Genomic DNA, 23,636 nt, shown 5'->3' with positions numbered 1-23,636 from the left:
AGATTATAAGCTTATCAAATGAATAAACTATGCTCACCATTAGCAGCTGTCTCTGTAGTTTACTATTTCCCAACTGGTGCAAACAAAATATTTCATAATTTTATTGCTAATTGAAAATTCTGAAACTTATCCTGAACAAATAACTAAATGTAGGAAATAATAAATAATAAACATAAAAAATAAACTTGTTTTATGAGACAAAAACTATGGACACCTCACTTTTGTAATAAACCTCTCACTACTGAAAATCCTCCACTGAAGTCTTTATAAAGTGATGTGTCCTTAGTTTCTCATTTTTAGCCTTGCAAAAACACAATTTTGTCTTTTTTTTTTTAGTCTACTTAAAAAGGTAATTTATAAAATTTTTATTTTAATATTTATATAAATCTAGATACAATAAGATTGATTTTAAGACCAACAGAAGTGTAAATTTTGATGCATATTCTGATACAATGAATTTTAACTGTAGATCTTGAACTGAGGAAATAGAAATTAAAATAATTTTTAAAACTAAACATTTTATTCACATGAAACTAAACTGCTTTCTACAAACTATTTACAATAAGTGAATTTGGCTGGCTTATTTTTTAGAGAGATACTCTTTGTACACATCATCAAATAACAGTCCACAATTTATTTTTGCACCAAGTTTGGTGCATAGCAGAAAGATTCCTGACATTTTTCGATGAAGAGAATAAGACTCGTCAGGTGGGGGAGTGAGTCTATGTTCCAACATGATTGGTACTAAATGATGTATTCTTTCGGTCATATTTTGTTGTTTAAAATCAAATTCTTTGTGACAAGCAAACGCTTCTCCCAGTATCATGACAGCATCAACGTGAGCCTCTTCCATTACCTTCAAACAAAAGGCATTTGTTAAAAACAATAATACAGTATACTCTTGATATCTCAAATTTGAAGGGAGGCTAAAAAAAATTCGAGATAGCGATTTTTGGAGGTAACAAGTTCAGAACTAAATATGTTTTAAAAAGTATAGAAATATATTCTAAAAAGTAGAGTCAAGAAACATAAGAATAACTACTATTAAATATGTATGCAATGATAGTTGACAGTAAGTTAAATACAAAAATGATAATTTTATGTTTAAAAGTAACTCAAAAATAATTGCGCATTAAATAGAAAATAAATTGGTTTACAATAAACTTACACTGTGATTTTTCTGAAAAAATTCAAAAGGTTTTGAGAAGAAACCCTTTGACATAGGAATTCAAATTTACATGCCAAGATAAAAAATATTTTTTTGACGTAACAAGGTATCGAAGTTCGAGATATCGAAAGTATACTGAATCATATAGTTAAAACATGAAAAAGCAAATATAATGTTGCAGAAACAAACATAGGATTATTGCTATACAATAAAGAAGCGCCATACAACCTGAAGCACCCTATTTCATTAAGTGTCGAAATACTTAACACTCAATGGGAAATAAGCATCTTCAAAGTTTTAAAAAATATGAATTGTAAGAGATAGAAAGCATCTTTGTAATACATCTGAAGGTCATGTTCTCATATACCTGGACATTTTTAAATAATTTCACATGCAATTGGAAAAAAAAAAAAAAAAAAACTGTTACTTCTCTAAAAATAGAATAAAGTTTCCTGAAAACATTTTAAGTTCATAGCTATGTTGCAACAAGATGTGCTATGTAAATACAAAAAATTAAAAAAATATTTTATAAAGTCCTTAATTTGAAAAAGATAAAATCTACAAAACCCATCTTACTTTTGTTTTTTAACAGATGATTGACGTTTTTTTTATTTATTAAAATGAGGATAAACTAGCCATTTCTCTAATTAGATGATAAAAATTTTGAGTGATAATTTGTGTTACTTCAACAGCAAAAATTTGTAAAAATGTCAGATTTTTGACTTAAGTTTTCTGACGTTATTCACACTAATGTTTTACTCGTCAATTTAGAGAATAACCATATAAAGGTTAAAAATAACATTTTGCAATATAGATGTGGCTCTAATTTACTTAATGGAATTAGTAAAAAATACACATCAAAAATTTACCTTTGTTTCATATCCAGTTAGAAATCCTAATTCTTGAGAAAATTGCAATACTCTACCCCTGTCTTGATCAGCAGCAGCTTTGATGACTTTCATGTAAGTGTCCACAAATTGAGATGAATAACTATTGCTAGCTCCAAAATCTAATAGAATTATCTGTTAACAAAAATTATAAAAGATTCCTTTTTTTATTTACTAAAAACTGAATCATTCGAATTTTTATAAAAAACTTATTACAATATAATTTTTTAGAGGAAATACTAGTTTGTTTTGTTTATAATATATAAAAATTGCAATATTAAAGAAACTATACAGTTTATAGAATTTATGAGTTATTAGTATGTATTGATCTGGTTACTGTAGGTAGTAAACAGTTAATTTTTTTAAAAAAAACGAAAAATGCTTTTATGATTAAACATAGAATTTAGCGGAAAAGAACTAGAAGAAACTATACCTGTGTACAAAATGTAATGTAATAAAATCAAACCTATTTATAAATAAGTATGATTTCAAATATAAATAGGAAACAAAATTGCTGAAGTGCTTCAGGATCATGAAATTTGAAGAAGGTAAATCCCTTAAAGCAAACATTTGTATGTTTTGCTTTAAAAGCATTTAAATGTCTTGTGTTAGAAGCATTCCTATGACTTTAAGTGGAACTTAGGAATATATTGCTATAAATGTCAAATACAAGAGATTTCTAAGAACATTAAGTTTTATTCAAAGAACAATTTAAGAAAAATATTAAATATATATATATTTTTCAAAAACAGATATGAAATATTAGTAGCAGTTAGATAAAAATATTTTATCATCATACTAGCTAGCAATTTAAAAAAATAATAATGGACAAAATTCAGGATTTTTTCTCAGATATTTTAAAGAAAAATCTAAATCTGAGTTATAATATATTGTTCCATTCTTTTAAAAATGGACTTAATATTTTTGCATACAAATGTTAGAAGTTAGAACATTTAGAAAGATAATGAACACTTAAAATGATAAACTTGTATATTTTCATTCTGCCTGAAAGGTATATGTTTTAGATCTATATAAATAATGTTAAGTGTGATTTTTGGAGAAAAAAAATTCTAAACATCGGAGAAAAAACATCACTTACCCACTTCTTCACATTCCTGATCTCTGACAATAAATATGTGAGTCGACACTCATTAACAAATGGCAGCATTTTATGCCAAACACCACAGTTTGTTTCTTACTCAAGAAACAAATTTCAATATCGCCAAACAATTCACCTGACCCCCCCTCCCCCGATTAGCACCAAGGCCTGAACTGCATTTGAAGGTAAAATCATTTAGGACCATGCCCCTCCTCAACCATATGTAATGCTCATAGCTGATGAGTCAGACTTTCCCTATGTAATGCTTCCATATGTATGTAATTGCTGCATAGGGAGTGTGCACTGACAACTAAATAAAGCTTTTCAATCCACCCTATTCTGGAGTGTACACACTTTTCTAAGTAATGCTTCTATATGTATATGTTACGGCCAAAGCCCGACCATTTTGCACTTTGGCCATACCTCTCGGCCAAAGTGCGATGTAATTGAAACGATCAGTGAATATTCTACTTTGGCCGGCCATTTCGCGAAGTGACCACAAAGTTCCGGCCAAAACGCGATGTGCTCATTCAAGAATGCCGGAATGATTTATAATTCATTTTTTAATTAAAGGAAAAGAGGTAAATTTTTTATGTTGACCATTTTACTACTTTTTTAATATCTTTTGTATTTCTAATAACTTTTACTTTACAGAAAAAAAATGTTTTTTAGCATATGTGGTGGTAGGGTGGGACCACAATTTTTTAATATTCGTTTTTATTAAAAAGTTAATTTGCTAATATTGCCTCTTTTGTTTTCTTTTTTAATTTAAAAATATAAAAAAATACACAAGTTTTTAAATTAAAATTTAATTTAATTTAATTTTTAAAGAATGAAGTTATGGTTATACAGGGCCAATAATACATGCCAATGATTTTTTCTTTCAACTTTGGCTGATCCTCCCATGCCATTTCGCGATCTGACTGGCCAATTCCCAAAATCAAGAAAAGATCGGACATTGGCCTGCCAATTTACTGCGTTCTTAGCCATTGCGCGATTTGGCCGGCCAATTCGCAAAGTGGCCGAATTCGGGCTTTGGCCGTAACATATATAATTACTGGATAGGGAGTGGGCACTGACAACTAAATAAAACTTCAATCCCCCCTATTCTGGAGTGTACACACTTTTCTAAGGTGGTTAGTGCATTCAGCTATGGACCCAAAAGTTTTTGCTTCAAAATATATCACTCATGGGCTAACAGTCACTTATAGCATGCATATTTTTTTTTTTTAAAAAGTAATTACCTGATCTGTGTCATCATTATACAAAAAATTGGACCAGTTAGGATCTGTCTGCATGAATTCAAAGATGAATATTTCCTTAAGACATAGCCTCAAAAGCCTTTCACAAACCTAAAATCATAAAACGAATATAAAGCAAACCATATTATCGTTTCTTAAAACTTAAAAAAGTGGAAAAAATAAATCAATGCAATTACTTTATTTCTCAAATCTTGGTCATTATTTTGTATTTGATCAATAGGATTACCATACACTAACTCTGTTGTGAGAACGTTACTTGTGCAGAAATTATCATAAACATGAGGAACATAATATTCAGGGTAATCCTTCAGAAGTTCCCTAAAATAATGATATGTTTTAAGTATTGCTGATAATATATTTCTCAACATAAGTTATTAAAATCAGACTTTTCAATTTCTTGTGTAGGACTGAGTAGTTTAAAAATTAACTGCTTGAATTAAACACAAACATTTTATTTCAACAATCTTCATTGCAAATTGTGTTACAACAGATAAATTTTCAACTGATTTGATAAATCAATCTAAAAATATTGAACCAAAATTTTTTTCTTATTTTTAATTTTAATACATAAATTATGTATTGAGTGTTTTCCCTAATGGTAAACTTTAATACATGTTTTTAAATTCCTTGACAAAATTCAAGTAAAAATTGTCTACTAATTAGGAGTCTCAAAGTAAGGAAAAAAAAAATCTGACAAATCACTACTAAAAAAGATTAGAATAAAAACATTAAAACCTGTTTGACTAGTGTAAGAATTAAAAGGCAACTATTAGAAACATCCCCTAGTTTCCTGCAATCAAACTACATAATTTTGATGTTGTCAGTCCGGCCTTTCTTAGTGATAATTCCTGAGTGTTTAAGATTCTTTTCACTTACCTTGCATAAATATTAATTTTTAACCCCTACTTAAATACTTTCTCTAATCCCGTTTTGACAAAGATTCTAGAAATGAAAATTAAGAGTGGACATTACAATAAACAATGCATATATGTTTTAAAAGAATCTGAATCACTTAAACAAAATGATTGATTGTTAAATAATAAGAAAATAAAGCAATACAATATAACTATTCACTTGAATTTCGTTCCAGCTTTGGCTTCATTTAAATAATCTACTTCTTTTCTAAGTTCCCTTTTGGCAACAGCCATTACATTATCTAAGTACACACCTAAAATTAAAATATTTAATTAGCTAAGTAGTTAAAGAAAAATGACAAAATAATGCATTTATTAATTCTAATAAGCTTATTAAATAGTAAGTACCTATAAATGGTGTCCCAATTAGGAAATTTGTATTAACTTTTTAGTCATAACACTTAACATAACAACAGCTGTTATTCTCGCCTATCTGTTGTACCAGTGGTATACATAGGGTTAATATTAAATAATGTAAAATCCTTCAAATAAGTTATATTTCTTTAAAAAATTAAACAGAATAAAGGGATACAAGAAACCCTAAAAGAACAGCAATAATTTTACTAAGATAAATAATTACTATGACTAAAAAGTTATGGAAATAATAAAATGTAAAAAACTTCAATTTAACTTTAATTTAATTTTTAATTTTTAGTCATAAATGAAAAGTATAAAGGAAAAAAAAAATCCTTTAGTTGTGAATCGTAAAATTTTTGTTAAAATTAACACTAACATATCTTTCTCAAATCCAATTAAATTCTTTATTGCTTGGTTAGTAATTCTAAGGTCAAGCATGAAACCATACACCTTAAATTCTTAAAAAAACACTCTTACAACTTATCACTAATTCCTTTAAAAACAGATATTAGGATTATTACTTACAAATGAAAATCATAATGTTCACAGAGCAAGAAAATTAAAAAAGACATTAACCTTAACAACTTTTGTCCTAATTAGAGGATCTCCACATACTATGCTCCATTATTAATGGTTGAAAGCGATGGCTTCAAATAGGCAAATTAATTAGTGCAAACCATACTTTAAGTTACAAAATAAAACAGAAAGACGCATCTACTCTCCATAAACATACAGTTTTTGTGACAACTAAGGAATTTTTTAAGGGAATCAAAATATTTTGCATGTATATTTATCTATATCAAAAATAATTTTAAAAAAATATTTATAATTTTATTTAATAGTGGCAGAAAATTTTTTGAAATGTAACGTCAAAGAATTTTACGCTTTATAATTTTAAATAATAAAATTCCAAATTTAATCAAAATTGAATGAATAGTTCTAAGTAATAAAATTTCAAAAAAGCCCAATTTTTAAACATTCTTTTCTCAAGAACTATACCACTGATTTTGTTCAAATTTTTTATTCGGTCATTTAAAAATCTCATAGTTTCAAATGGTGTAAAAATTTGTATACCTTTTAATATAAAATTTTTCGAACATTATTAAATGAAGTAATTAAAAATTATTTTTTACATTGAATTATCTTTAGATAAACAAATTTCGTAATTGCATGTAAAAATTTTTTAAATTCTATTAAAAACTTCCAAAGACAAAATAATTAGGATAATTTTTTCAAGATTATGATATCTATCCCCCCCCCCCCAGATTTTGATGGTCGAAAGTCCAAATCTCTAGTAAAAAAAGGTATACTTATTCAGAGAATAGGTAGAAAGGTATTTTTGAGAAAGGGATTCAGAGAAAAGGTATTTTTGTGTCTGATTTTATAACTTTTAATATCATATGCACTAATTACAAGCATGTCTGAGGTTCAATTGGCACTTAGTTTGAGAAAAATCTATCATTAAAACAAATATCGCTCATGGTGATACCTTTTTTGTGCATTGTACAATATGAAATTTAGTAAAAAAAAATTTTTTTCTGAAAATCTGAAGGCAAAAAATAAGTTAGTGCATGTTCTAATATATTCTAGCATGCAATTAGGAGTTTTTAAACCTGAACATAACTCAAAATGCGTGTTGACAAAAATGGACAAATACATATTTACGGAAATGAATAAAGCTCAAAATGCATGCTTAGATAAATGGACATAGTTGCGTGTTTACAAAAATGGACAAAGCTCAAAATGCATGTTTACCAAAATGGGCAAATCTCATAATTCGTGCTTACAAAAATGGGGACAGCTTAAAATGCACGTTTACAAAAATGGACATAGCAAAAATGCACCATGTCAGTAATCAAACTACGTTTAACAATAAATGGGAAACTGTATGTTTACTGTTTCCCACTTATTTAAACACTAAGCATTACAATCATTATGAGGCAAAGTCCCAGACCTAGAAATCAGGGTGCTTAGGTATATTACAAATGAAACTTTTCAGGCAATGCCTTTGTAAACAGAATTCTAAAAGACAAAGTAATTTTTTAAACTCTGATTTTCAACAACATAAATTTACGAACAGTTTTATAAATTTTAACACCCAGTATGGCAACTTTGTAAAAACAACTGTTGACTTTTAAAATCTTTAAAAAAAAGACTAATTAAATAAAATGTACCAAGCGATTTATGAAAATGATATTTATTTGGATTTATAAATTTATTCTTTAAAATAGGAAAAAAATTAATTTTAAAATAAGGTTGAAAAACAGAGTTTATTGCTATTTCCATTTTTCTAAACATGTAATTTGAGGTGTCCATTTTCATGAAATGCATTTCACGCTATGTACTAATTTAAGAACTCTCCAACAATATACAATTTGTTCATTTTTGCTAGAGCTTTAACAGAAATGTACAGAGAAATTATAGGGAAAAATAGCTTTTAACCTGAATAAAAATGGGGCTCGATACATTTTTCTTAAAATAAATGTCTAAACTAATAATGAATTGTCAATATTTCACAATAGAACTCAGATTTTCTTATAAATAAATGTTTAAAAAAAAACTATTTCTAAGGCTGTAACAAAAACAAAAACTAGTTAAAATTTTTAAGCTAAAAAAAACATTCTCATAAACAAACAAATACAACTCACCTTTGGGAAGCATATTTGTTAATTTAACAATGCCCATTAAGCTCCTAATGTCACTTTCAATACCTTCTGCAACACCTGGATACTGTAAAAAACAAAATATTTTATACACGAAGAAAAACTTTTCAAATGTATAAAAGAAAAATTTTTATGACACATAGTTTTTTTTAATAAATAATATGTATATAATAATGGAAACTAAACTTTTTAAAGGTTATTCAGTAAATTTTTATGAAGAAACATATGTTACATTTATTGCCCATAGCATAATCATAAAATATAAAAAGAATAAAAGTGTGGATGATTCAGTAGTATTTATTATTGATACTGAAAAGGCAGGCAAAAGACAAATTTCAAACAGGCAAAAGATAGCTTATAATAAAGTTTTAAATTATAAAAGTTAAGTTTTATTCAAAAAAATAATCTGCAAATCATTACTTTTCTTAAGTCTACTAATTCAAAATATTCTGAAATTCTACTTTTCTTAAGTCTTTGTATTTTCGGATAATTAAAAAAATCGTACGCTTTTCAATAAATATCATACATTCTGTTATTGAAGATTTACTACAGTCACTTGGGTTTGATAGATTAAGAGTAAAATAAAAACCTCTTAAAATATTTACAATTCTTTTTTTTTCTTAATATTGTAAGATTCATTTAAGAAAACGATTGGGTTTCTTTTATTTTCATGCTTTATTGTTTACTTTTACCACAAAATAGCTCTCTATAAATTAAATCTTTCTCCTGATTGATTGAAAACTGATTTAATTAATACAGGTGTGTGTGTGAGGGGGTATACTTCCAAAACATCCTTTTGGCTGCACAACAGGCGACTTCATATGACATCTTGCAGTATAAACAATGCTTAAAGGTTAGGTTTACTACAAGTATAGTAAATTCAGTAGTAATGCCACACAGTCAAATGCAATTTTAAAAATAACTAAATTATTTGACTATAAGTTTATAAATAAATTCAGAACCCTGAAGAACAAAACAAATATCTTTCATTTAGCATTACTTACTGTACATAATAAATCTTTAAAGTGTTTATCTCAATTTTAGCTGCCGATCCCAGGATAGAACCTTATTCTTTTCTTAGATAACAAATTGTTTTTTTCTAGATTATTTAAAGTAGAAATACAGCAACTAACTTTTTATACAAATTTAGATAACTAGTTAGATAGTGAAAAGTATGATATATCATACAAACTAGGATAAAAAAATTTCAGAGTAAAAGGGAATGAATGTTAAACCATATATTTTAAATACAATTTATAAATGACATTTAACATTTTAAACAATTTAAAAGGCAATGGTAATAGAAAATCTTACAAAGCAAATTAATATAAGTTAATAGAATTTTAATGTAGGATAAAAAGGCAGCATTACATTGTGATAGATTGCATGTTAGATTAGAAGTGAAAGAATAATAAATCATCGCAAATTTCTCAAATAAATTTCACAGAATATTTTTAATATTTAAAAAAAAAATTATCAGTGTCAAAAATGTAGCAGGAAGTAAAAATGAAATTTTAACTATTCAAAATATGCCAAAATACTTTAACGAATTTTGAAAAAGAGTGTACAAGTCAAACATAAAATAGAACACTTTAATAACTTTTAGAACACTTTAATAACTTTAGATTTTCTCACAGATAAATATCTTATCAAAACGGTTTGAATTCAGCTTATGTCCTTTAATTCAGCTTATTTAATTAGTACAGATAATATTTTAAGGCATGAAATCAAACACAAAAACGCACTTTCTCTTAATAAACATGTTTTTATCTATTTATTTTGACATATTTTGGATTTTTGGCTCTCAAAATATGGGGTGGGGTGAGGGTACCGTAATTCTTGAAAATATAGGCACAATAGTTTAAGCAGGAGAGTGGTCTAAACTTTAAGCCTTTTAATGTGTACTGTACTGCTCACTTCTTGTGTACTCTATCTTATTTCTTTGAGCAAGAAAAAGCTTTTCTGCAAAAATTATTAAACTGGTTTATCCACAATTCTGTCACTCTATTAAACAAACAATTTTTAATAAATATTCATTATTATTTTTTTAATATTATCAATAAATTTCTAAAATTGTAAGGTATGTAAATTTTTACATAATTTTAAAGGACAACAAGCAAAATGTGAATGAAATTAGTTCAAAATTTCTGAGTCACATAATTTAAAAAAGCCGTACTTTTAAATTTTCATTTCTGAAGGACTCTTTGACAGATTTTGTTCAAATTTTCCTTTTTATCATTTAGAATTTTATGGTTAGAAATTATGTAAAAATACATATGCTTAACAATTTAAAACTTTCTTGATTATTATAAATAATAACAAATAATTTGTAAAAATTATTTTCCATTTGATATCTTCTTTGTACAAACAAATTTCATAAGTATGTGCAAAAAGTTTTCAATTTGCTAAAAAGTTCTCGCGATAAGGAAAAATATGTAAAAAGCGATATTGACATTAAAGGGTCTAATTTTTCGACAACTTTTCTGACCTTATTATTAGGTTCATATTCTTCAGGTTGAGACTATCGAATTTTGGTTTGAGATTATATATTTTGGAAATCAAAAACCCAAAAACAATAATAATAAAAAAAACTGATATGTTTATTTGTATTTAAGGTTACTCTTTGACCCTTCAAATTGCATTTTAGTACTTGATAATCTAATCCTAGACAAAAAATTATTAAGATGTAAAGCTTCTTTTATTTTACACACACTGTAGAAGATATGCTATGTTCAACTGAGAAATAGTTTCTTTAATAAGCATTCTGTAATAATTGCAGTATATACAAACAGAATTAAAATAGCAGACTCTTTAAACTTTTTTTTATTTTCAATGACAAATTTGAACATAGTGGTATTTAAACTCCCAGATTTCACAAGAGTACTTTGGTTTAAACTCATCAGAAGATGAGGTGGTCATTATACATGATCCACTCTAATTACAGAGACTGTAGATAGGATTTGAAACTAAAGCAAACACAGTGCAAATGTTTTGGAAGACAGTCATGGTCAGTGGCAAGCCTTGACTCAAACACCATTTTATGTCTGGGCCATTTGGAGATTACATACAATTTGCTTTTCCAACATTTATTGAGATCATTTGTCTTAACAACATTCGTTTAACTAAAAGGACATTTAAAAAATTGTAGAAAATTTCTTTTTATATTAAATTTTTAAGAAAAAAATTTCCTAGCTTCCTTTTTTTTACTACAAAAAGTTTTAGAGATAATGTTTTATGCAATAGTAACTATTAAACTATGTAAAAACGATATTTCAAAATGACTCTTTTAAAACAAAATAAAACAAAATTGTACACAATTACAGACAATTTAAGCCAGATGTTTAAGACTTTGCATAGCACTACACAAATAATTTTAAAAAAAATTAAGATCTACAATTAAAAAAATACTTAAGGTAGTAAAATGCAAATTTCTAATTTCTTCGGAGCATACACAACTGGGCAATTCCATGAAAGTGTCAACTTTTTAGTGAAATTTTTTTTTATGAATCACATATTTTGATTTTAAAAATATGTTCAAAAATAGGCAAAGTCTACTAATTCATGTTTCATTTTTGATAATTTTACGTTTTTTGAATCTAGCAGCATTCTAAAGTAATCACATGGCTGACAAGTGAATCGTTCATATTTGTGGTGAAATTGTTTTCTTGAAAAACACTTATAAAAAAAAGAAATGTATCTTTCTTTTGCAATATTTTGATAAAATTATGCATACAGTACAAAATTTAAACATTTAAAACATAGTCTTTAAGTCATTTTAAGTTTAATATATAAAATAAAAGCAACTTTTTTTGTGTCATTCCGTCACATGTTTTAGTATTTTTTTTAAATAGACAACCTAATTTTCAAATTTTTACTAATCCTGTTTATCGGTTATATACATATTAAACCTGTTTATCTGTTACATTCTGTTTATCATTTAAATATTAATAAAACATTTTTTAAATGAAGTCTTTCTTCCACTAAACTTTTTGTCATTCTGTCACGGTCATTCCGTCACAGCAAATAGATGTTAATAACTGTTAGCCAACCTGAGGTTAATTTTCCAAATTCACATTTTACATTGCTTACACATTATACTAAAAGTAAAAAATAGTTCAGAAAAATAATAGCTGCAAAATTCACAGAAACTACCAGTTCTAAGCAGCATGCCAAAAGCTTGGTTGCCAAAATGTCATTCCGTCATTAAATTAAAAAAAAAAAAAAAAAAAAAAATAGAAAATCTTTTTTTTTTAGTTTATGAATCACATTATGCCAAAAATAATGATATGCATGAAAAAAAAACAATGTTTACTTGAAATTAGATGCATGGAAACTTCAAATAATTGTTATTTTTCAAGTCAAAATGTCATTTCGTCACATATGGAATTGCCCAACTAAAGAATTTTAAAACACAAAATGTCACTTATTAACAGACTTTTATGACAAAATAAAATCCATCAGTAAAACAATAAAAAAAAAGCTCAAAAAGTTTGAGGACTGTTATATTACTTGTATTTTTAAAGCAACATCAGAACCATCTAAAAGTTTTGCACCATGAACTTGTCCAATAGATGCAGCAGCAAAAGGTTTTGATTGAAATTCTGCAAACTTATCTCTCCAATCTGCACCAAACTCTCTATATAATACTCTCTAGAAAGTTACCATTGCGACATTAGTTGGTGTTGTATAAATATTAGTTGTAAATGAACATTATAATAAAAAATAGCTACAGTGCTGCAGTCATTATAATAAACATTACTTTTACCTTTTTAAATTATAATTCACAGTGATGCAATGATAATGTTACTTCTGAAAACAAAAATATTTTTTTAAAAAAGGTAATGTTAATTAATGCCCTCATTGCTTTACACGCTATAGAGATCATGTAAACAAGCAAACTTCAGAAGATATTTCACATCCATATAACATTCGGACAAGGTATGGAGGTTTCCTCATTCTCTGTACTATCTGTCCTTACTATGGGAGCAAAGTTGGCCCACCCTATATGGTGCCCCTGAAAAAGTGGCCAACAAATCTGCCTGAATAGACGAATGTCAACCCAGCTGTGCATTAGAAAAAAAATTATTTCTGTTCGAAGAAGCTTTGTAGTACAGTTTATCAAGCTCTGTTTGGTTATCGCAATTTTAAAAGTTTCTTTACTTGTAATATTTTTCTTTAATTTCATTCGAATTGTGGTGCATTAATTTTAAAAAATTAAAGCCTATAATATATTTGATGAAACATTTAAATAAAAGGTAAAAAATAATACGCCACCTATCCTTGATCATTTTTAGGGTCCTTTTGCTAATGTTATAACTTGTAACATTTTGTTGTATTATAATTGATTTTTATTCCTCTTTATCTAAAATTCTCATAAAAAACTTAGATTAATGTCACTTATCTAATTATAACATATTGAATATGTCCCTTGTAATTATTCTCTAAATTGCCTTCTACCAAAAACACAATTCTTACATACTATCACTAAAATACAATTAAATTTTTCTTACTTCCATTTGCCATGAAGGCATATAATCGGCTGATTGTCGAACTCTTTCAAATACAGCTGCTAATTGAGGGTTTATCATAGAGTTATCTAGGTAAAGTAAACAATAATTATAGTTTAATTATTATAATTTAGTTTTTAAAATTTAATCATTCTAGAAATTGTTAGATGAAAAACTAGAATAAAAAAATTGATTTTATATTGAAACTAAAAATAAAAATTTGTTAAAAATATGGCAATGGTCTTAGCAATGAAATTAAAAGCATTGGTAAAATCTTAAAGGTGATAACAAAATGCTGCATGCAAGAATGTAAAAGAAACATAAATAATTTATTTTTGTCTATGGATAAATTTATTTTTATCAAAGATAGCAATTAATTAATTCAAAAATACATATTTCCGAGTCACAGAATTACTACAATTTGATATTGTTTCGTTAAAATATTATTTTCTTGAAACAAAAGGAAAAAAATGCTTTCCTTATTTACAATTACGTAAATTTACTTTTATTAGCTGAAAATAATTAAATTATTCTTTGATTATTTTACAAAAAACACATTGATTTTTTAAAAAAACTTTAATTACATATTAATTCTTTATTCACCTTGAATGCTGAGCATCTGACCAAGTTTTAATGCTGCTCCTCTAGCTTTACATAAAGCATCAACAATTAAATTAGCATTAGCTTCAGTAAGAAAAGAATTTTTCGAAAGAAGAGAACTTGGACCAGCATCTTGTTCTTTTGTTAATCCAAATGTCTTTTTCGTTTTTTCTACTGCAGCACCTAAGGCCATTCTACCAAATAAACCTATAAATAATGATATAAATGTATTTCAAGCATTAGTTATATTTCAAAAAGAAATAAATAAGCATAAATAATTATAAACAATGATTTTCACTCATGATTAAAATTGTACTATTAAATGATATTAATTCATTACAACTAATTAATTCAGATTAATTAATTTATATTAAATTTTTGTCTGTACCAGATAGTCAAAGACACTGAAATTTTTTTAATAATTTCCTATAGAAATGTGTCTCACTTCCACTAAAAGAAAAACTTTACTACATTGCACACGGATCAAATTCTGTCACATGAAATTTCAATTTTAATCAGTTTTAAATAAAATTTTCTTTCCTGAAGTTTTCTTATGACTTACACTGATTCAAATTAATATATGGTATACTTTATGGTATACATTATTAAAAAACTAAACAATATTAATTCATTTGTGCTTCATTCATATTGTATCTTTACTATTAGACTGATTGTCATAAAAGATAAAAAATGTTATAACAGATATAATAATGAATGAAACAGTAGCAGAATTATATATAATAAGTTAAACAAATAAGTTTGAAATTTTACTTTTTTTGTGCTTTTCATTTCATAATGCTAAATTATGGAGAAATTTTATATAAGCATTATAAAAAGGAAAATTTTAGATTTACTAATGTAGAACTCCAGGTATAAAATAATTTATTTTTTTAACAAGGGCTATGAGCAGAGCATTTTTCAAAAACATTTTCCAATTGTTAGACAGAAACTTTTTTGTTTTGAATAAAATATTCTGCTATAAGTGCTTAAATAATGTAATATACTAGCTGATTATCAGTTCTTCGTACAGGGGAATAAGCAAATAATCAATAAATCAGTATTAATCTACACCGCAAAATCATGTACAAAATACTACAAAATAATAATAATAATTATAAAAAATATAATAGTAGTTTTAAAAATACAACATATGAAAAAAAAATCTAATTTTTTATTTGGTTGCACTTTCCAAAGGCTTTACATTATTAGATTAATTAAAATATTTTTCTATATCATTGAAAAAAATTTAAAAACTGTATAGTTTGACTTTTTCTAGTCATAATTTTTAATATTTCAGTAGTTAAATAATAAAAAGTAATTATTTTTGCATTAATCATTCATCTTAACCTTGTCAGGAACAGAAAAAGGAGAAAAAAGTGCATCCCCAGGCTCGCACACTCCAAGTTTATATGTACCAATACGAGAGTTTAATGACCATATATTAAATACGGATAAAGATAGAATTGCTATAGTCACTCTTAACTAGGCACCAGAGGGAAAAACGACGGAGAGGAGGTCAAAAACTAATGAGGTGCAGGATGATGGAAAGAGAGAGGAATGAGATTGGGTGGACCAGCTGACAGGAAGCAAGACTGGCTGCAGCTGACAGGGTTGAGCAAGTTTGCAGGCATAAAATGCACCCCTGGGCATGAAAAGAGATGATTATGAAGAATAGGAGATTACCTTTTTTTAGATCACATCTGTCCAGCTTTTAAGGGATTTCAGGAATTATGAATGAAAAGTTTAAATAAATTGAGAGTTTATAAAAAACAAAACTGATGTTAAAATGCAGAGGACTTGCTTTTATAATAATTAAGAACAGTACTTTGATGAATAATGTTAGAATAATGTATTTGTGTAAATTATAAGATGATTAAAATATAACACTATTTCTGTGCATTTTTAGTCAAGGCCTGGGATAAAAATATGTCTAATGTTTGATGTAGGTATCAAATTTCTACACTGTACAAAATCTTTTTTATATAACTTTAATATACTTTATATAACTTTAATATATTTAATATATAACTTCAATAAATTTAATTTTTAATATAAAAGATTTACACCCAGTGGTCAGAAAAAATACATTATTTTTGCAGCTAACTTTAACTATTTTATTATTAATGTATGTAACTACACCTACAACTACTTTTTTTCTTTAAATGTAGTGACTACAAACGTTCCAAATTTAGTCACTACTTCACTAAATATATTACGAAACAAACTTGGCTGGAATACTTAATTTACACCAATGTTCAAAATGGTTTGGAATGAAAAAAATTGACCCATTTAAACATGAGGAATTATTAAGAAATATTTATTCATGTTTACATGAGGCAATTTTTAAGCCTAAACCACTTTTTACGAATTTGTCTTTTTTACCTTTAAAGTTTCATGTCTTTCTCGACAGTGAATATTTAATTTAATAATTGCTTGGAAACTATTTTTGCAAACATTTGCAATTTTGTAAGAGTTTAATGCTCGTTAATTTCGTCTAAGAAACTAAGTACATTAAAAATTACAGAGAAAATATGTTCCGTTCGATTGAAATAACATCAATGATTCATGAAAGTACATTTGCATTTGGAAGTATATACTAAGTAATAAATTAGCTATCATTAGCAATGGCTAGTTTAAATTTTAGTAAGACATAATTCCAATAAACACTCGGTCACAGGGGCATTCTCATTATGCTGATTGCAGTTGCAAAAATTTGTACCAATCATATTCAAATAATTAGTTTATAAAGTTTGTTCTTTTACCAAGCTAACAATAAAAGTAGTTACTAGGAATCCCCAAAAGCTATTGTTTTTTTTGTATCACACAACTTAATAAACTACAAACTACAGAAAAAAAGTATTAACAATAGTTTCACCATTTGCAGTGTGCTACTTCCAGTCAGCGTTTGCCCTTTTATGCAAACCATAAAATAACACAATGCAAAAATAGAACAAAAGAATAAACAACTGTTATATAAAAACGATGAATTTTAGAAAAAATTATTTCACTATTTAGATCTTACCTTCAAACAAAAATCAAGACTGTTAAAACCTATATCTATATATTCATTTATTTTTTGAAACTGTAATAAAATTTATATCTTGTGTTTTACTATTTTGACAAAACTAGACATCCAGCCTTAATGGCTCAGTGGTTAAGGCACTTAACTGTCATTGGAAGAAATGGGTTTTGATTCCCTGTAGTCCACCAAGCTTCAGATCAATGGGTACCAACTTATCTGGGAAGTAAAGATGGACTGTGCACAGTGCATACTACATTGACACAATTATGCTGTTGCAATCGAAACTGCAGAGGCTTTATTTTCAGTAAACAAAATCTTGAGTTTTGCTATTTAAAATTTTGCTTAAAAAATTTAAAAAGCAATACTTAAAAATTATTTTCAGATACCTCCAAAGACCATAGCACGTCTAACTTGGGAAGCAGGAACTTCTTTTTCTCGAGCCCGTTCATTTAACTAGAAAGGAACACTGTTGAATTAGTAATATATTACACATAAAATATATTTTAAATATTGTTTTATAGTAAACTGAAGTAATTTATCTTAGTAAGTGATTATTATTTAAATATTGTAAGCTAAATTTTAACTTTTTAATTATCTATATTTCATGATCCTATGTTTCATTAGAAAGCAATGTAATATGCATGCATAAAGTAGTTCTAAGATATACAGCTACTTTGATACTATGAGGTAAGGCAAAGCCTTTGGACTTTCCAATAGTTTCAAATATTACATCTATGGATAATGTAAATTTCTTCATAAATAGTATGAGCCAGGAAGCTAATTACCATTCTACTTCACAATATGACAATTAGAGGTAAGGAATATACCAATATATTATCGTAATATTGAGATAATGAAACATTAAAATGTATGGAATACAGAGTCTCCAGATAAATATCAAATATATTATTTAAAATTATATAGAGCATTGTATACCTTACAAGACAAGATTTTTTGATCATTATTAAATAAAATGAAAAAAAAAAAATAATAATAATTAATAATATAACAACATATCTTTTTAATAAAATTAACCTTAGATAAATAAATTTCATAATTGTGTGAAATTTTTTTTTTTTTTGATTAACCTTAATAGTTCTAGAGATATGAAAAATAAGCAAAATTAACATTAAGGGATCGAAACTTTCGGCAGCAATTCTGACCAAACTATTAGAACCATATTTTCTAAATTGCAGCAACTCCTTAATATATTAAGGGTCAGAAAGTCAAATGCGTCCACAAAAAAAAGCATGAGTATTCAGAAAAAGTATTGTTTTGCGTTTGATTTTGTAGCTTAAAACATCTGCTGAATTAATTAATTAGCATATTTGAGGCATGTGAAAATCCAATCATTAGACCAAAGGGTATTTAGGACATTCCATTTTTAATTTTAAGCACTGTACATCACAAAAGAAAAATATAGAAAGACAACAGTTTAGTAAATATTAATGTGCAATATTATTTTTCTTCAGAGCTTAATTAGAACACTATCATCATGGATACATCCATCTAGTTAATAAAAAATTAACAGGATTGATATCTAGCATAGTATTTAATAAATAAAAAGCATTTTTCCTCTAAAATTTGGATTGTGTCAAATATGAAATCTGACAATTTTTTATATACTTTGTGATCAAAAGGTAAGAATAACAATCAGCAAAAAAATTGAATTTAAAGCTCTCTCTCTCTATATATATATAGGATAGAATTTTTAAATGACTTCATAGCAAATAAAATTTCAAACAAAAAAATTTGTGATATAGTACTTGATTCTGATATACTTAATGCCTCTAAAAAAACAAAAAAATGTATGACAATTTTACGCTGGTTTCAAGGTGTTATTGTTAACAAATTTATTGTTTAACTAGTTATAATTTTAAACCTAACTTATAATTTTAAAATAATGAAAGTACTATTTAAATATACCTCTGGAGGTTTACGGGACTTGGGCAGTTTTGGTTTTCGTTGGACTAAATTTTGTAGCACAAATTCTTCAGAAACTTTGGCAGAAGATGAATCAGAAAATGATTTTGAAACAGAAGTTGACATAGGATTAGTAGTTTCATGCAAATGAGTGGATGACATTTTTAAATTTTCAGCTTGTGGTACAATAGTAGGAGCAGGTGTTTTGTTGAAATTTTGTACATTTTCTTTTCCTAAATTACTTGCTTGGACATAGGGAGAAACAGATTCAAAATTATTGATGTTTTGATTCTCAATCTCTGATACATTTTCCTTTAGGATGGGATGATCAATCTCAAATTCATTGTGAGTATTGCTTTCATGAGTTTTCTTATTTTGTTTCAAGGAATATGTAGCATATTGCTTTATACCTTCAGTGATCATAGTACCTCGCTCAAGTGTTTCTTTAACAGTATTCACTACAGCCTAAAATAAAGGAAATAAATCATAGCAATACATAAAAACTATTTCAAAGACATAAAATAAATGTTGGTAATTTTACAAAATCGGTCACATAAAAAAGTATAAGTTTTCTTTAATTTTTCTTTAGTTTTTACCTTGCTAAATTTTTTAGTGATTATTCTGAAAAGTCACAAATTAAGAAGCTAATTGATATTCAGTAGAGTAAAAAAAATAAAAATTCTGAACCAGCAAAAAGGATAAATAACTGTAAGAACCATTATGTTGTTTATTTGACTATGTATTTTTATTTCATTCATCATACAATTTCATCATAACATACATACATAACATACATCTTCACATGCATATAAATGCTTTATTTTATGTATGTGAAGTTGCTTTAGTTCTATTTTAAGCAGTATGACCTGTTATAAGGGTCCAAAACATTTCTATGGGGCCCAGCATGCTATTAAGACGGCTCTGGCACACATAACTATTAAAATTAAGAATTCGTTAGAATTTCTTAATTAATATAAATATATTATTGTTTACATACTTTCGGATTTGAAGATAGAGCAGCAGCTGAGCTTAGTTTCTCTTCTGTAAAATTAATCACTGAGTTAGAAAGATTGCTAAGAGATGAATTTCTCCAAGCATATTTTATTTCTGCTTGATTTCGTTTAACAAATGCCTTTCCAATCATTTCTAAGCCATTCCGTATAATGGTAAAATCCGATGGCTTCATTGCTAATTAAATCTGAAAGGAGGAAAAAAACCAGAGTATTTCATAATTTTTATCATATAAATAAAATAATGAATTCAATATAAAGTAAAAATTGAAATATGTTCTTAGTTTTGAAATATTGCTTTTTCGAAGTGTGCATTGTGATACCATCGAGTACCATGCATAGATATTTTTCCTTAAGGATAAAATAAAATAATAAATTATCCATTTCATAAATAAATATACAAAAAAAAAAAAGAATTAGCCAATTATAACTTAAGATGTATAGATAATTTTTCATCATCCCACAAATTGAAAGATGTTGTCCCAATCTAGACTTCCTCAAGTTGGGGGTTGTGGTAGCCAAGTAGTCAGAGAATCAGTCTCCGATTTAGAGGGGCCGGGATTCGATTCTCGACTCAGCTCAGATTCATCGAGTACATGCTATATATGTGCTTGTAAAATCTGTGGAATCGAAAGTCTTATGGTCAGTTGTTGAGCAGTACCGTGGGTATGGGGATCTGGAGAAAATTTCCTTCCTCTTCACATCTATGTCTAAATTGAGAAAGTCAGAAAGGAGGCAGTCTTGGCATTTCTGCTTGAAACAGAGATTTTATCATTTTGGTGATACAAACTAGTTTAGCTTTAAAATATAATTTATACGGCAAGCATAATACAATAAAATATTATACTTTAAAATATTCCTTTATATTATTAGTTGTTGGGATTTTTTAAAATTGTATTACTTTTACTTACGATTTTTTACTTTCAATTAATAATTGTAATCTGATTAATCAGAATAAAAACAAAGCAGGGATGTGGGTCCCATTGCACAGTAAGGTAAAGGGCCATTGTTCAGTTCATGCTTGTTGAGTATTCCCTGCTCTAGTCCGTATTTGGAAATGGGAGTTCTATTAACAAAGTGATTAATAAATAAGCTTCTTAAGGTAAGGAGAATAAATTTATGGAAGATAATGGAAGAATTGGGAAATTTATATTAAATTGCAATTTTGAAACCAGACGCAGAAAAGTTTTTTGGCTGTATCATTGACTGCTTGTTTAAAATTTTTAGCATCCTCTTTACGGAATTTTGAATAATATAAATTTCCTCGATTTAAAATAAGCTTCTTGAACATTCCAGTAAGTTTAATAATCTACAACATCTCTTTTAAGCAGAATTAAGCTTATTATAGTAAAAAATTCAATGTCTGCAAAATTGTATCTGTTCAAAGCTGTTTTATTCACTAGATCAGTGTTCCCCAACCCTTTTATCACCGTGGACTTCTCAATGTTTGATCGTTTTACCGCGGCTCATTACAGTTTAGTCCACTGCTTTGTTTTGGTTGCTGTTACTGGAGAAAACCCCGCTTCACACAGATAGGTTGTCAAAAATGACCCCTTAATTTTAAAATAAATAAAATTTTAATGGAATACAGATATTTTTAATTTGGGGCATAGACCTAGGAATTTAAATTCAGTTTCAATGAGATGGGCGTCCTGGTACCATTTGATCCGCGGACGCTGGGGGGACACTGCACTAGATAATACAAATATTTGGAGAGTTCCTAGTCACATTATTTAGGAATTGTAACACAAGGCTAGTAGATTTTTATGAGACGTGATACAAATATAATATCCATCAAAATGATAACTTGCGTAAAATTTTATTATATCAAGTCAATTAGTACAAATGAATCACTTATCAACAAATATACACCTACTAATACACAAATATTGATATCGAGGCACTAGCTGACAATCCTCCATTTCTAAGATTCTAAAAGGCTGTATTACAATCTTGTAAATAATTCAATAAATTTTACACAAAATCATTTATTTAAATATATAAGGCTGACAGGTCAGACTGAAGTCAACCTTCAGTCACGAGGACAAACAAGGAAATAAAAGGGAAAGGTGGTAGAGCATCCTTTTATGTTGCAGCAGGGATGACGCAAGATTTATTCATCGTTATTGGCTAATTCAATACTATTACTATAGTACAGGTAGCACTCTTATTATGTAAATAAAAACTTATTTTCATAAACTTTAAATTTAATATGTATTTACAATGGAAATTTTTAATAATCTAAAACGTGTCATGGCTCTTGAATTTAATGCAGATCAAGGAAAGAATTAATAGAGATTAAAACCTAGTTAGTGAATAAAATATATGTCATATAAAAATATTTATTGCATTAAAAAAATAATCTTGTAATTTTTTTCTTAAATAGAAGCAATTTAACTAAAAAAGAACATATTATGTGAATAGCTGAATTAAAACAGCGTAAATAAATATTGTATACTCTTATTATAAAAACTATATTTATAAAACACTTTTATGATGTATGTTATAGATAATTGTTACATATATCATAAAAACTAAGAGTTTTTTCAAAATTCTGGTATAAGTCTTTATTTTTGAAACTTTAATTCTTCACTTTGTTTAATTTACAATTAATTCTAATTTTATTTCATGTGAAATAAGATGCTTCCAATATTCTGTAGGTGTTTGCAAAACAAAAGAGATATATATTATCTAGTGGAATAAAAAGACACCAGCAATTTGAAAACGAATTAAAAAATTAAACATTAATTAATAGTTAATTAGTTAATAAAAGTTTGACATAAATATCAATAAACAAATAGTAACTAAATTGATAGCTAGCTTAGAGATACAAAATAACACCGGCTATTTTAAAAATAGAAGATAATTTCAACTTCTTTAAGATACAACATGTTAAAAACAATTTTGGAGTTAAAATAAAAGTGTTTTTAACCTTCAGCAATGTAAATAAGTTTTAACCTTCTGTAATTTAAATAACAAAAAGCACTGATTACATAATGCTTCGTAGCGATGCTTCGTAAAAAAACACAAAACAATCCGTACCGCGCACACGATGAAACCACAACAAATAGCAGACTGCTTTGGTTTTGTAGAAGTTGCAGTGCATTTCAAAATAGAATGCGTTTTAAATTCAATAGATTTGTTTCTCAACTAATATAAACTATACTATTATTTAAAAGTGTATTAGTGTAGTAAAATATTTTCAGATCTTTAAAAATCAATTT

The 23,636-nt window shown here is 27.0% G+C and overlaps 1 protein-coding gene across 3 annotated transcripts; it reads right to left on the bottom strand.

Moving 5' to 3' along the window:
• Positions 1-501: 501 nt before the first annotated feature.
• Coq8 (ubiquinone biosynthesis protein COQ8, mitochondrial) lies at positions 502-23,582 on the bottom strand. 3 transcript variants are annotated; one of them, XM_043047488.3, is made up of 13 exons: positions 23,455-23,582; positions 20,400-20,600; positions 19,406-19,867; positions 17,866-17,932; positions 14,461-14,664; positions 13,861-13,946; positions 12,860-13,000; positions 8,336-8,417; positions 5,491-5,584; positions 4,593-4,734; positions 4,399-4,506; positions 2,038-2,190; positions 502-856 (listed from the first exon to the last, which is right to left on the bottom strand). In XM_043047488.3, exons 2-13 carry the CDS (start codon positions 20,586-20,588, stop codon positions 581-583), a joined length of 2,004 nt encoding a protein of 667 aa, XP_042903422.2. In that variant the 5' UTR covers positions 20,589-20,600; positions 23,455-23,582; the 3' UTR covers positions 502-580. The 3 variants fall into 3 exon arrangements, with proteins under 3 accessions (XP_042903422.2, XP_042903421.2, XP_042903420.2); XM_043047487.2 differs by having other exon boundaries at positions 23,406-23,544; XM_043047486.3 differs by having other exon boundaries at positions 23,345-23,499.
• Between the last annotated feature and the right edge of the window lie 54 nt (positions 23,583-23,636).

Source organism: Parasteatoda tepidariorum, chromosome 2 (assembly GCF_982258835.1).
Source record: "Parasteatoda tepidariorum strain Cologne lab strain chromosome 2, Ptep-v5.0, whole genome shotgun sequence".
NCBI lineage: Eukaryota > Metazoa > Arthropoda > Arachnida > Araneae > Theridiidae > Parasteatoda > Parasteatoda tepidariorum.
The sequence above is the reverse complement of the archived record's forward strand: the minus strand, read 5'-3'. Positions and strand labels throughout refer to the sequence as shown.

Excerpts from the sequence above, each read along its gene's own strand:
- Coq8 (XM_043047488.3), bottom strand. The coding sequence starts at position 20,588 with ATGAAGCCATCGGATTTTACCATTATACGGAATGGCTTAGAAATGATT. Across the intron at positions 8,418-12,859 it reads ATGTTGCTTTAAAAATACAA|TATCCAGGTGTTGCAGAAGG; the intron begins GTAATATAACAG and ends TGTTTTTTACAG. Across the intron at positions 4,507-4,592 it reads ACCAAGATTTGAGAAATAAA|GTTTGTGAAAGGCTTTTGAG; the intron begins GTAATTGCATTG and ends TTATGATTTTAG.